The 13,536-nt window shown below is 52.0% G+C and overlaps 1 protein-coding gene and 1 long non-coding RNA gene across 10 annotated transcripts in view; one reads left to right on the forward strand and one right to left on the reverse strand.

Annotated features, from left to right (window-relative positions):
• LOC129504380 (uncharacterized) overlaps positions 1-10,729 on the reverse strand; it is a 29,660-nt gene extending 18,931 nt beyond the window's left edge. For 5 of the 6 annotated variants that reach the window (XR_008663342.1, XR_008663344.1, XR_008663346.1 and 2 more), the window contains exons 1-3: positions 10,582-10,729; positions 9,584-9,725; positions 4,016-4,106 (exon numbers count right to left, since the gene is read on the reverse strand). This is a non-coding gene — a long non-coding RNA (uncharacterized LOC129504380). The remainder of the gene's footprint in view (positions 1-4,015; positions 4,107-9,583; positions 9,726-10,581) is intronic. The other variant, XR_008663343.1, reaches the window with a different exon arrangement.
• An 806-nt stretch (positions 10,730-11,535) lies between these two features.
• The window catches only part of GAB1 (GRB2 associated binding protein 1), a 118,276-nt gene continuing 116,275 nt past the window's right edge, over positions 11,536-13,536 (forward strand). For all 4 annotated transcript variants that reach the window (XM_055317041.1, XM_055317043.1, XM_055317042.1 and 1 more), the window contains exon 1: positions 11,536-11,664. In XM_055317041.1, coding sequence (XP_055173016.1) covers positions 11,593-11,664 — 72 coding nt within the window. In that variant the 5' untranslated portion in view covers positions 11,536-11,592. The remainder of the gene's footprint in view (positions 11,665-13,536) is intronic.

Consider the following 13,536-nt stretch of genomic DNA (forward strand, 5'->3'; position numbering starts at 1 on the left):
AGAGAGAGAGAGAGAATGTGAGTGAGCAGAGGGAGGGGCAGAGGGAAAGAGAGAATTGGAAGTAGATTCTTCTGAGCGCAGAGCCCCACGTGGGGCTCCAACCCAGGACCCTGAGATCATGACCTGAGCCAAAACCACAAGTTGGACGCTTAGCCAGCTGTGCCACCCAGGCACTCCTCTTCTGCTCGTGTTTTTTATTAGGTTGTTTGTTTTATTATTATTGAGTTCTGACAGTTATTTATAGTATCTGGATACAATTTCTTTATCAAATATGTGGTTTGCAAATAACTTCTCTCAGCTTGTGGCTTTTCATTTTCTCAGCAGTATCTTTCAAAAAGCCGAAATTTAAAATTTTTTAAAGTCCAATTTATCATTTTTCTCTTTTGTGGGTCATACTTTGGACATCATATCTCAGAGATCTTTCCCTAACTCAGCATCACACAGATTTTCCCCTATGTTTTCTTTCAGAGATTTTATTGTTATTAGGCTTTACATTTAAGTCCATAATCTATCATGAGTACATTTGTGCATGTGCTGAAGCTTATATATCAAAGTTGGTTGTGCTTTTTGTTTTTATTGGGTGGTTTTTTTTTGCATTTTGATATCCAATTGCTTCAGCATCGATTATTAACAAGAAAATCCTTTCTTCTTTGAGTTGCACACCTTTGTCAAAAATCAATTGACTATATATGTATGTCTATTTCTGGACTATATTCTGTTCCATGAATCTATCTGTCTATGCTGATGCAAATATACACTGACTTTATTATTGAGGCCTTGTACAAGTCTGGAAATCAGGTAGTATAAATTCTCTAACTTCCTCCTTTCTCAAAGTTGTTTTAGCTATTCTAGGTCCTTTGCATTTCCAAATGAATTTTAGAATTAGCTTATCAATTTTGCAAACAAACGAACAAACAAAAACCTTGCCGAAATATTGTGTTGAATTTATAAAATAAGCTGGATAAAACCGGACAACTTAATGATACCATCTTGTGATTCATAAACTCGGTATATTTTACTTAGGTCTTTAATTTCTTGCACCAATATTGAGTCTTTATGGGTTTGCAGTTGCAACAAATTTGGGTAATTTTTGGCCATTATCTGTTCAGATATTTTTCTATGCCTCCCCCTTCTTTTGGAGACTCCAAATACATGTTCATTGACTAGTACAAGGGATCACATTTTTATTGATGCTCTGTTTATTTTCAATTTTTTTCTTTCTGTGTTTCATCCTGCTATGTGTTTAATTCACTAATCTTCTGTAATGTCTAATCTACTGTTAATTTTTCATGTCATTGTATTTTTCATCTCCAGAAGATTTATCTACCTTTGTGATACCTTCTATGTCTCTACTTATGATGTCATCTCTCTAGCTTCTTGAACTTATAGGATGTAGTTATAACAGTTGTAATAGCTTCTAATTTTGTTAATTATTTTATCATCTGTGTCATTTCTGGGTTGGCTTCAGTTGATTTTTCTCCTTGTTTTGGGTCATACTTACCTGCTTATTTATAATTTCTGATCGGATGTCAAATACTGCAAATTATATCTTGTTGGGTGTTGAATATTTTTGTTTACCTATAAATATATTGAGCTTTTATTTGGGACATAGTTAAGGTACTTGTAAACAGTTTGATCCTACAGTCTTGCTATTAAGTTTTCTTAGGCAAGATCACAGCAGCATTTAATCTAGGGCTAGTTTTGCCCCATAATGTCTTTTTTAAGATTTTATTTATTTATTTAGAGAGAGAATGCAAGTAGAGGGAGGGGCCGAGGGAGTGGGAGAGAGAATCTCAAGCAGACTCCGAGCTAAGCACGGAGCCCGATGTGGGGTTTGATCTCATGACCCTGAGATCATAACCTGAGCCAAAATCAAGAGCTGGAGGCTTAACTGACTGAGCCACCCAGAGGCCCCTTTGCCCCACTATTGAGACAAAACTCCTCCAAAGTAGTCTACAGAGCCCTGTGAGTTATGGAGGTTTTCACTCTGGCTGGGAGAATAGGAACTATTTCTACCCTGTGCAATTCCCTGGTGATTTTTCCCTGTAATCTTTTTTCAGTGGTTCTTTCTCTAGTGTCGAGTAGTTTCTTCACCTGTACCTGCTGATCAGTGTTCAGCCGAAGACCTGAGGGGACCACTGGGTGGGGAATCTCCAGGACGGTCTCTCTCTGTAGCTCTCTCCCATCTAGTACTCCATTCTGCAAGTTCCTACTGTGTTAGCCTTCCCAAATTCCCAGATCCCTCTTCTCAACTCAGAGAGAGTGCAAGCACCCTGTGCTGTGACCTAGAAAGTCTCTTGCGGGCAGTAAGTCAGGGCAATTGTGATGTCCACCTTGTTGGCTTCCTGCCTCCAGGTATTACTCCTTCAGTGCTGAGGCTTCATGTCATGAAAATTGTTGTATCATATATTTTGTTCTTTTGTTAAGAGGCTGTTTCAGTAGGGTAGGTAAATCTAGTCTCCTTTACTCAATCTTGGTTGGAAACTGAATTTTGAATTGTCTATCATCTTCTTACTGATTCTGGTATTTCAGGTATCCTGATTACAAGCCCCATGGCAAATAAAAGAAATCAAATATCTTCTTCTCTTCTGTGGCTTGTTTTTGTATTCCCTTAAACATGATTTTGATGAAGAGATATTCTCAATTTTAATGTTGTCCAATATATTACTTTTTTAATTTTAGGACTGGTGCTTTCTGTTTCTATTGACCTTTTCCAAAATCAAAGAGATAGTTTTGAATGTTTTCGTTTAGAGACATTCTAGTTTCTTCACTAAAATTTTTTTAAAGATTTATTTATTTGAGAGAGAGAGAGAGAGCGAGAGAGAGCGCGCGCGAGCAAGCGCATGAGCAGGAGTGGGAGGGGCAGAGAGAAAGAGAATCTCAATCAGGCTCCACCCTGAACCTGGAGCCCAACAGGAGGCTCAACCTCCAGGACTGAGATCATGACCTTAGCTGAAACCAAGTCAGACGCTTAACCCTTAGCCGACTGAGAGACCTAGGTGCCCCTTTCCACTTTAATTTTTAAATCTACAAATCGTCTGGGATGGATTTTTGTGTATGTTGTAAGATAGGAGACAAGATCTCTTTTTTTTCCATAGGAATGTCCAACTGACCCAGGACAACTTACTGAAAAGTCTATCATTTCCCCAAGGTACTGTACTGTCAACTTTGTCCTCAATTTAATGACTAAATATGTATTGGTCTGTTTCTTGGTTCTCTGTACCTATAGTTTTTATCTCAGTCTAATAAATGGCACAGGTCTGAAGCAGTCATTTCATAATTTTCAGTTTAAAAGAAAACTGAGTTGGGGCACCTGGCTGGCTCAGTTGGTAGAGCATGTGACTCTTGATCTCAGGGTTGTGAGTTTGAGCTCCACACTCTGGGCATGGAGTCTACTTAAAGTAAAAAAAAAAGAAGAAAAAATAAAACAGTTTTCTTAAGTATATATAACTTTGACTTTGTAGAATATTGTTGCTCATCCAAAATACAATTTGAACTCAAGAAGAGTGAAAAGGTAATTATTATATTAAATTACTCTAATACCATTATATAAATGATTTTATGTTACAATCTCAAATGCATTTCGGTTTACATTCTACAAAATGACTACTTTCTTTTAGCCTAGTTAATAACCTTCATTTTGAAGTATTAGGTTAGAAATAAAATTATGCAATGCAGGCAGTGTTATCATAAACTGTTTAAATTTTTCATGGCCCCTAATAATTAAAATTGAAATACTCTAAAAACAATATTTTATTCCTTTGTCAAAAAAACATTTTCTAATTATAACTGTGTAAATCTTATTCCAAGGATATTTTCATTCCAGGATTATTTAAACACAACTTCCTTAGAAATGCATAGATGTATGAAAATCTCAATTTTTAAAGTTTAGGTTTAAGTTTTTGTTAACTAAAAAATATTACATGCATTCTTTTTCCTATTATGAAAGTGACGCATTTTTGTTATAGAGAAAAGATCATAAGTGGGAAAACTTTAAAAGAGAAAAAAATCCCACCTTTAGGTAATGATCCATAGTATGGTTTGTCACTTTTTGGAGTCTGCTTACTCAGGAGACAATTTCCACCTGTTGTAGTTCTTCTGGACTGCTATAACAACAACAACCAAAAAAAAAAAAACTGCGTGGCTTATAAATAACAGAAATTTATTTCTCATAGTCCTCCTGGAGGCTGGGGAGTCCAATATCTAAGCATCAGCAGATTCAGTGTCTAGAAAGAACCCTATTTCTGGTTCATAGATGGTGCCTTCTTGCTGTGTCCTCACATGGTGGAAAGGGGTAAGGGAGATTTTTCTGGCTTTTTAATAAAATTATTAATTCCATTATGAGGGCTCTACTCTTTTTTTTTTAATTTATGATAGTCACACACACAGAGAGAGAGAGAGAGAGAGAGAGAGAGGCAGAGACATAGGCAGAGGGAGAAGCAGGGAGCACCGGGAGCCCAACGTGGGATTCAATCCCGGGTCTCCAGGATCGCGCCCTGGGCCAAAGGCAGGCGCCAAACCGCTGTGCCACCCAGGGATCCGAGGGCTCTGCTCTTATGACCTAATCACCTCCCCAAAGCCCTACCTCCTAATACCATCACCTCGGGTGCTAGGATTTTGATATATGAATTTTGAGGGCACATAAACGCTCAGACCACAGCACTGCACCTTGATGCCAGCACCATCTCGTTACCACGTCAGTAGTAAGAAAACCCTGGCTCACTCAGCCTCCTGATCAAAGCTTCCTTCATTCATTAGCTCACTCAATAAGTATGCGTTCAGTACCTATTATGTGCCAGGTATCCAGTTAGGTGGTAGGGGTGTAAATAAACTGAATAAACAAACTAGACACGGTCCTTACCCTCCTTAGAGTCCATTACCTAGTAAGAGAAGTAAATATCAATAAAATAACCTCAGAGACAGATGTAAAATGACAACTGTGACACGTATTCTGAAGGAGAGAACAATAAACAGCATGGTAAGAGGGTAGAAAAGGGAGTATAATTCTACCAAGGTAGAAGGAAAAGTTTTCCTGTGGGAGAAATGGGTGGCCTGAGATCTGTAGTGGGGGCGAGGATGGAAAAACGAAATGCAAGTCCCGGGGCGGGCAGCGTGTCCAGCACGGGAACAGCAAGAATGTAGGCCTTGTAGTAGGAGGCGGGAAGTGCGAGTTGGTGGGAGGGGGGCGAGGTGGGGAGTTTAGCACAGAAGGAGGTAGAGATGGTACAGGCTGAGGCCATGCGCATCTGTAGACCCACCACACTAAGGATTTACGCCTTTATCCTGTGATCAACGGGCAGCTACTGAACTGATCACATTTGTGTTTTATAAAGATTACTCTGGCTGAAAAGTGGAGAATCTACTTATCAGGGGAAATAGAAGGTGTATGCTTTAAGAATATAACCAAAAATCCAAGTGAGAGATGAAATAACTTCAAAAAGAGTGGTAGTCCGGAAGTGGATGAATGGGGAAATGATTCCATAGGCCAGCGCATCTCCGTTTGGTAGGGGCTGGTGATGGAAGATGAGAGAAGATACAAAGAATGACTCCAAGAGAAAAGAAAGGAAGCAGAAGAGGACTAGATTTGGTGCGATCTGGAGACCAGGATTTTGATTTTGTTGATGTAATTGAGCCAAGCAGCATATAAAGAAAGCAGTTAGATTTATAGGAGGGTCTATCAGAAGAGAGAACTAAGCTGGAATGGAAATTTGTGAAGTGTTTATGTGCAGATAAAGCACAGAGACCGCCACACAGGAGAAAGCACAGAATGCGAAGAGAGGGGGCTGGACTTTAGAACGCCAAGGGCTAGCAGAAGAAGAGCCTGCAAAGAGATCCGAGAAGGAGCAAGGAGACAGGGAGGTCCAATGCTGCAGTGTCTCGGAGAACAGGATACTGAGTTTTAGGAAGGAGAGATCAAGAAATATGAAGACTAAAAATTCTGGTCTGATTTAGTGATGTGGGGGTGACTGGTGACCTTGGCAAGTACAAGAGAGAAAGTGAGATGGTCGCTAGAATGAAGGCAGGTTGAAGAATGATGGAGGATGAACTAGAGACAGAAAATATAGCAGCACTCAAGAGTGATCTGGCTGTGAGAGAAGAGAGAAGAGCTGGTACCTGAAAAGAAATATGAAACGTGGAGGATTTTTCACACCATTTTAACAGAAAAGATGAATGTTTAAGACATGATGGATAGGGGTGCCCGGGTAGCTCAGTCAGTTAAGCATCTGCTTTCGGCTCAGCTCATGCTCCTGGAGTCCTAGGATCAAGCCCCAGATCCAGCCCCATGTTGAAACCCACGCCCGGCTCCCTGATCAGCAGAGTCTACTTCCCTCTTCCTCTGCCCCTGCTCACTTGTGTTCTCACGCTCTCTCTCAAATAAATCAATACAATCTTTAAAAAAAACAAAACAAAAACCATGTTGGATAATTTAACTTGGTTTTCAATTAAAACTGAAGAGAACTATAATCTCTTGCCTTAATCCTTTTGTCAATTACAATGCAGCCAATTTTCATTTTAATTATATGGTAGTTTACACAGAGGAATAGCGCTAACATTAGGGAAGAATTAAATAATCTGCAATTGCATGTTATCAGCAATTTCAGATAAGATTCCCCTCACAATAGCTATTAAAAGGCATTATAGTATACTAATGGTTCACTTCCATTTTAAAGTGTAGTGTAGTGTGTGTTTTAACGTGCATCCAAACAGATCATGATGGCATAAAGCAAAATTTGGTAAACTATGGCCTTTTGCCAAATCTGGCTCACCATTTGCTTTTGTAAATAAAGTTTTATGGGAATGCATACATCCACAAAGGGCAATGGAAAGGACTACATGGAGAGTATTTAGATAAAGAAGAGATCATTTGTAGGGTGAGGTTCTTGAGAAGGTGTACCGGGATGAAATCCAAAGCATAAATTGAGGGATTGGCCTCTTGTAGGAAGAAAGCGATGTTTCCTATTTGCCATAGGAAGAAGGGAGAGTAGGAGAAGTGAAGATAATTTGTAGGTTTGCATATTTGATGGCTACAGGTTGAAGGAGTTTACATGTGACCACTCTGGCATTCCGGTGATGCTGTAAAAAAGATCTTCAGTTGATAAAGATGGTGGGGGAGTCGGAATTAGAGAAGTCTGAAGAAGTTTAAGTTACTACAAGCACTATTTATAATAGCCAAAGGGTAGAAACAATCTAAATATCCAACTGATAAATGGATAAGGAAAATGTGCAATATCTATACAATGGAATGCTATTTAACAATAGGAAGGACCGAAGTACTGATATACGCTACAACGTGGATAAACCTTGAAAACATGCTTAATAATGAAATGCAGTCACAAAAGGCCACTTATTGTATAATTCCATTTATATGGGATGTCCAAAAGATGCAAGTAGAAAGATTAAGTGGTTGTCAGGGGCAAGGGTGGAGGGGGGAATGGAGAGGGACTGCTAATGGGAATTTCTTTGCAAATGGGGCTTCTTTTTGGGGCAGTGAAATATTCTGGAATTAGTGGTGAGACTGAAGAATTTCTTAAGTATACTATAAATCACTGAATTGTGCACTTTAAAAATGTGAATTTTATGGTATGTGAATTATATATCAATAAAGCTATTATTTTTTTTTAAGATTTTATTTATTTACTCACAAAGATAGAGGCAGAGACACAGGCAGAGAGAGAAGAAGGCTCCATCCCGGGAGCCCGACATGGGACTCGATCCCTGGTCTCCAGGATCAGGCCTGGGGCTGAAGGCGGCATTAAACCGCTGAGCCACCCGGGGTGCCCTATTATCTTTTTTAAAAAAGACAAGTTATTGCAGGGAGTAGGCTAGTGCACTGTCCAGATAAAGGAAGTGGAACTACCAGGTAGCAGGGACATCCATAAAGCTAATGAAGCTTTAGCACAGGTCTCCCACGGGAGTAGGAACTGCTGGGAGAGGTGGAGAGTCCTTGTGGGAGGGGAAGCCAGGATGCACTCAGGTGGCATGTACGTGTAAGGGCTCTGGTAAATCACCATAAAGATTTCAAAAGAAAGGCGCCTGTATCTCCACCGCTCCAGTAAATATGTCTGTCTTTTATTTCTTCACTCTGAATACATATTCATCCTAATTTTATATTTGTAATTGTATATTCTTTTTCTTTAAAAGGACTCTACAAACTGTATAAGCTTTAGGGTCCAGAAAACTAAGACTTGCCCCTACAGATAGTTGAGGATCTATTTGAGGTCTTGGAACATGAATTTATGGTGATGCCACTTACCCTGTTGGGTGATTCCCTCCACTTGGTTGTGTGGATGCAGAGGAAAGTAGAGTTGGGCTCATCCAGAATTGGGTTTTGTGAGTTGGGACCACGTCATTAAAAATACGGACCATGGAATTTAAACTGGACAAGGGGGAAGTGGAGAAAGGAGAGCTCTGATGGATCACGAGAAAGCAAAGCGTTAATAGGCTAGAAAAGCTATTAGGAAGATTACATAGAAGATCGTCAGAGATCAAGTTGGAAGACATGTGGTTAAAGGAGGATGCTGGAGGTAAACGACAAAGTCCATTGCAGCGATTGTTTGAGGTGATTTGAACCACAGGAAACGATATGATCATCTGCTGCAAGAAGACATTTCAACTCTAATCTGCAAGCATCTGTGCAAGCTGTCCCTTGTCTGTAACCTCACCCTGGGCAACGTCCCTCTCACTTGCCTCGCTGCTGCCTTCGTTCAGGTCCTTCTAGATTGAGGAGTTGTGTGCCTAGTAGCTCCTGTCTGGAATGTTCTCTGCTACTTTGCCAGGCTAACTGCACTCAACCGGAGGACCTCCTTTTGAAGTCTTCTCTTCAGGGAAGCCTATCCCAACCCATGCATTCTCTTCCCAGGGGTAGATCCTCCAGTTATATGCCCAAATAAGACTCTATTTTTCTTTCATACCATTTCACACCACACATGAGTGTACTGTAGAAGTTACAGGGCTAATTACCTGTGAAATGTGTTTCTCCAGGAGAGAGGGATTCTAGAAGAGGTCTGACTTTTCTCCCTATTGGATCCCAGGTCCTCTGGGACTTGGACACAGGATATTCCATAAGTATTTGTTGTATGAATGAAAGTCAAGATTCTTAGTTGGGATAACTTTTTCCGGGATATGCTTTAATTTATGAATATAAAATGTGATTTAACAGATAATCTAAAATGGTATACGTTAAAATAATGCAAATTTCCTTTCTAAAGTAAATACATGAAGATGTATCTATCTTCAACCTCTCCTCGCCCCTTATTTGCTCTCCGGAAATACAAATCTAGGGGCGCCTCGGTGGCTCACGGCTGAGCCCCTGCCTTCAGCTCAGGGCGTGACCCGGGGGTCCCTGGATCGAGTCCCACGTCGGGCTCCCTGCGCGGAGCCTGCTTCTCCCTCTGCCTGGGTCTCTGCCTCTCTCTCTCTCATGCATAAATAAAATAAATAATAGAACAATAGACAGGCAATTCTAAAACAGCACAGTTGAAAGGGAAAGTCCTTAAAGATTTCTTCAGGTACTCTCCTATCTCATGGAAATGAGATAATCGAATCCTTTACTTGAAATAGAGAAAAGATTATTGGGACTTACAGAAGCTAAGCAGTATACGGCCTGTTTCAATTTTCCGTTGAAAAGACTTTATCGGTGGAGACAGCGACAACTTTTCTTAAGCCCAGAGCGAACCAACCTCATGTCAACCATAAATGCTTCCGACTCAGCACATACGCGCTTCCTACGGGAGGGAGAAGTGCAAACTCTGCGTTCACACACTTGGAAAGAACCGGCCTGGATTAGCAGCTGCTGTAAAAGTGGCGATCACGGGTGTGCCGAGCCCTGGCGTTCCAAGAAGAGCAAGTCCCGCGGGTCGCTGGCCCCGTCTGCCCTGGTCCGGGCTGTCGCCTCAGGCCCGCGCTGTGCCCCCGCACCTCGGAACCTCCGCGCACACGCCTCCGGGAGGCCGCCTCGCCCCCGCGGCCCCGGGCGCTCTCCCGTCGCGGCCCCGGGCGCTCTCCCCCCCGCGGCCCCGGGCGCTCTCCCGTCGCGGCCCCGGGCGCTCTCCCCCCCCCCGCGGCCCCGGGCGCTCTCCCCCCCCGCGGCCCCGAGCGCTCTCCCCCCCCGCGGCCCCGGGCGCTCTCCCCCCCCCCCGCGGCCCCGGGCGCTCTCCCCCCCCCCGCGGCCCCGGGCGCTCTCCCGTCGCGGCCCCGGGCGCTCTCCCCCCCCCCGCGGCCCCGGGCGCTCTCCCCCCCCCCGCGGCCCCGGGCGCTCTCCCGTCGCGGCCCCGGGCGCTCTCCCCCCCGCGGCCCCGGGCGCTCTCCCCCCCCCCCGCGGCCCCGGGCGCTCTCCCGTCGCGGCCCCGGGCGCTCTCCCCCCCGCGGCCCCGGGCGCTCTCCCGTCGCGGCCCCGGGCGCTCTCCCCCCGCGGCCCCGGGCGCTCTCCCGGCCCTCGGGTCCGGGTCGGGGTCGCGGTCGGGGTCGCGGTCGGGGTCGCGGTCGGGGCCGGGTCCCGGGGCCGCGGGGAGGCGAAGGCTGCGCTAGCCACAGCGGCCCGGCAGCTCCCCGCCGACGCTGCCAGACTGTCCCGATTGTCACCTCGTGAGGACTGTCCTGGGCCTTGGTTCTCCTGAAACAAACGGGAAAAAGCGTTTCCACGACAGGGCAGCGCGGGGCTGCGGACCCGGTGCCGCCCCCGCCCGGCGCGCGCGGGCAGAGCCTCGGGGCCGACGCCGCGCTCCGGGGGGTCCGCGAGCAGCCGCCCCGCGGGGGGAGGGCGCCGGGGCGGGGGGGCCGCGGGGGGGACCGCGGGGGGCGCCGCAGCCCGGGGCCCGCGCCGAAGCGCCGCCCTCGCCCACGCGGGCCTGCCCCTCCCCCACCCCGAGGTCGCCCCTCCCCCCGCCAGGCCCCTCCCCCGGCGCCCGGGCCCGCCCAGCACCCGCCCCCCGGCTCGGCCGCCCCGCGGGCTGGAAGTGCCGCCGCCGCCGCCGCCGCCCCCCGCCGCCCAGGGCCCGCGCGGCCGCCCGGACTACACATCCCAGGGTGCCTCTCGGACGCCGCCCCCCGCCCGCCCCGCCGCTCCCTCCGCCCCCGGCCCTTGTTGTGGCCGCGAGCGCGGCGGCGGAGTTTCTCAGAAAGTCTGCAGCGCCCGGGCCGCGGACGGGAGCCCCCGAGAGCGCGACGCGCCGGACCCTGCCGCGCGCCCCGCCCGCCGCCGCCGCCGCCGCCGCCGCCGCCGCCCCCGGACCTGCCCCGCCGCCCGCCCGCCGCCCCGGGCCTCCGCCTCCCGACGCCGGGCGCAGCCGAGCCGGGGGCCGAGCCGGGGGCCGAGCCGGGGGCCGAGCCGGGGCCGGGCCGCGGGCGCGGGGGAGCGCGGGCGGCGTCGTCCTGGGCCGGCGCCCGGGGAGGCCCGTTCCGGGGGCGGAGCGCGCGCGGCCGAGCCCGGGTCCGCGGGCAGGAGCGCTCCGGGCGCCGGCGGGACGGGCGCGCTGACGAGGCCCCGCGGCCCCGGCCCCGCAGCCCCGGCCCCGCGGCCCCGGCCCCCGCCCCGCACGCGCCCCGCCCGCCCCGCCGCCTCGGGCCGCCGAGGTCCCGCGGGCGGCGCGCACCATGAGCGGCGGCGAGGTGGTCTGCTCGGGCTGGCTCCGCAAGTCCCCGCCGGAGAAGAAGCTGAAGCGCTACGTAAGTGCAGCGGCGGCGCCGCCCGGGCCCCCGGCCCCGGCCCCCGCCCCCGCCCCCGCCCCCGCCCCCGCCCGGGGCCCCCGACCTGCCGCCGCTCTCACCCCCGGGGGCAGAGCCGAGGGGGCGCCCCCGCCCGCTGCCCCCCGCCCCGCCCGCAGCCCAGGCCCGCGGAGCTCGGACGGCCGCGCTGGGACGGCGGAGGAACCGGCCTCGCAGACCCGCGGGGGACGAGGGGGACGAGGGCGGCGGCCTTCGGGACGGGGGCGGGGGCGGAGAGGGGACGGGGGCGGAGGGGCGGAGGGGACGGGGACCGAGGGGCGGAGGGGACGGGGCCGGGGACCGAGGGGCGGAGGGGACGGGGACCGAGGGGCGGAGGGGACGGGGACCGAGGGGCGGAGGGGACGGGGACCGAGGGGCGGAGGGGACGGGGACCGAGGGGCGGAGGGGACGGGGACCGAGGGGCGGAGGGGACGGGGCCGGGGACCGAGGGGCGGAGGGGACGGGGACCGAGGGGCGGAGGGGACGGGGACCGAGGGGCGGAGGGGACGGGGACCGAGGGGCGGAGGGGACGGGGACCGAGGGGCGGAGGGGACGGGGACCGAGGGGCGGAGGGGACGGGGACCGAGGGGCGGAGGGGACGGGGACCGAGGGGCGGAGGGGACGGGGACCGAGGGGCGGAGGGGACGGGGACCGAGGGGCGGAGGGGACGGGGACCGAGGGGCGGAGGGGACGGGGACCGAGGGGCGGCCGGGCGCCTAGGCGTCCGCCTCCAGGGCCGTGGGGGGGGGCGGGCTGCGGGGTCTCCGCGTGGGACGGCCTCGCCCAGGCCGCCGGGATCCGGACGCGGCGTCGGCGGCACCGACACAACCTGCGGAGTAGGTGCTGCGCTGTCTCAGCTGCTCCGAGAACATTCCTGGAAAGAACCAGCCTTGCCACCCGCGCCCTCCAGGGGCCCAGAACCTCCCCCGGGGTCCCCGCTGCCGCCCTCCTCAGGGCCCAGAACCTTCCCCCCGGGGTCCCCGCTGCCGCCCTCCTCAGGGCCCAGAACCTTCCCCCCGGGGTCCCCTCTGCCGCCCTCCTCAGGGCCCAGAACCTCCCCCCCGGGGTCCCCGCTGCCGCCCTCCTCGGGGCCCAGAACCTTCCCCCCGGGGTCCCCACTGCCGCCCTCCTCAGGGCCCAGAACCTCCCCCCCGGGGTCCCCTCTGCCGCCCTCCTCAGGGCCCAGAACCTTCCCCCCGGGGTCCCCGCTGCCGCCCTCCTCGGGGCCCAGAACCTTCCCCCCGGGGTCCCCGCTGCCGCCCTCCTCAGGGCCCAGAACCTCCCCCGGGGTCCCGGCTGCCGCCCTCCTCAGGGCCCAGAACCTCCCCCGGGGTCCCCGCTGCCGCCCTCCTCGGGGCCCAGAACCTTCCCCCCGGGGTCCCCTCTGCCGCCCTCCTCAGGGCCCAGAACCTTCCCCCCGGGGTCCCCGCTGCCGCCCTCCTCAGGGCCCAGAACCTCCCCCGGGGTCCCCACTGCCGCCCTCCTCGGGGCCCAGAACCTCCCCCGGGGTCCCCTCTGCCGCCCTCCTCAGGGCCCAGAACCTTCCCCCCGGGGTCCCCTCTGCCGCCCTCCTCAGGGCCCAGAACCTTCCCCCCGGGGTCCCCGCTGCCGCCCTCCTCAGGGCCCAGAACCTCCCCCGGGGTCCCCGCTGCCGCCCTCCTCAGGGCCCAGAACCTCCCCTGGGGTCCCCGCTGCCGCCCTCCTCAGGGCCCAGAACCTCCCCCGGGGTCCCCTCTGCCGCCCTCCTCGGGGCCCAGAACCTTCCCCCCGGGGTCCCCTCTGCCGCCCTCCTCAGGGCCCAGAACCTCCCCTGGGGTCCCCGCTGCCGCCCTC

Source organism: Nyctereutes procyonoides, unplaced genomic scaffold, assembly GCF_905146905.1.
Source record: "Nyctereutes procyonoides isolate TBG_1078 unplaced genomic scaffold, NYPRO_anot_genome, whole genome shotgun sequence".
In the NCBI taxonomy this organism is placed as follows: domain Eukaryota; kingdom Metazoa; phylum Chordata; class Mammalia; order Carnivora; family Canidae; genus Nyctereutes; species Nyctereutes procyonoides.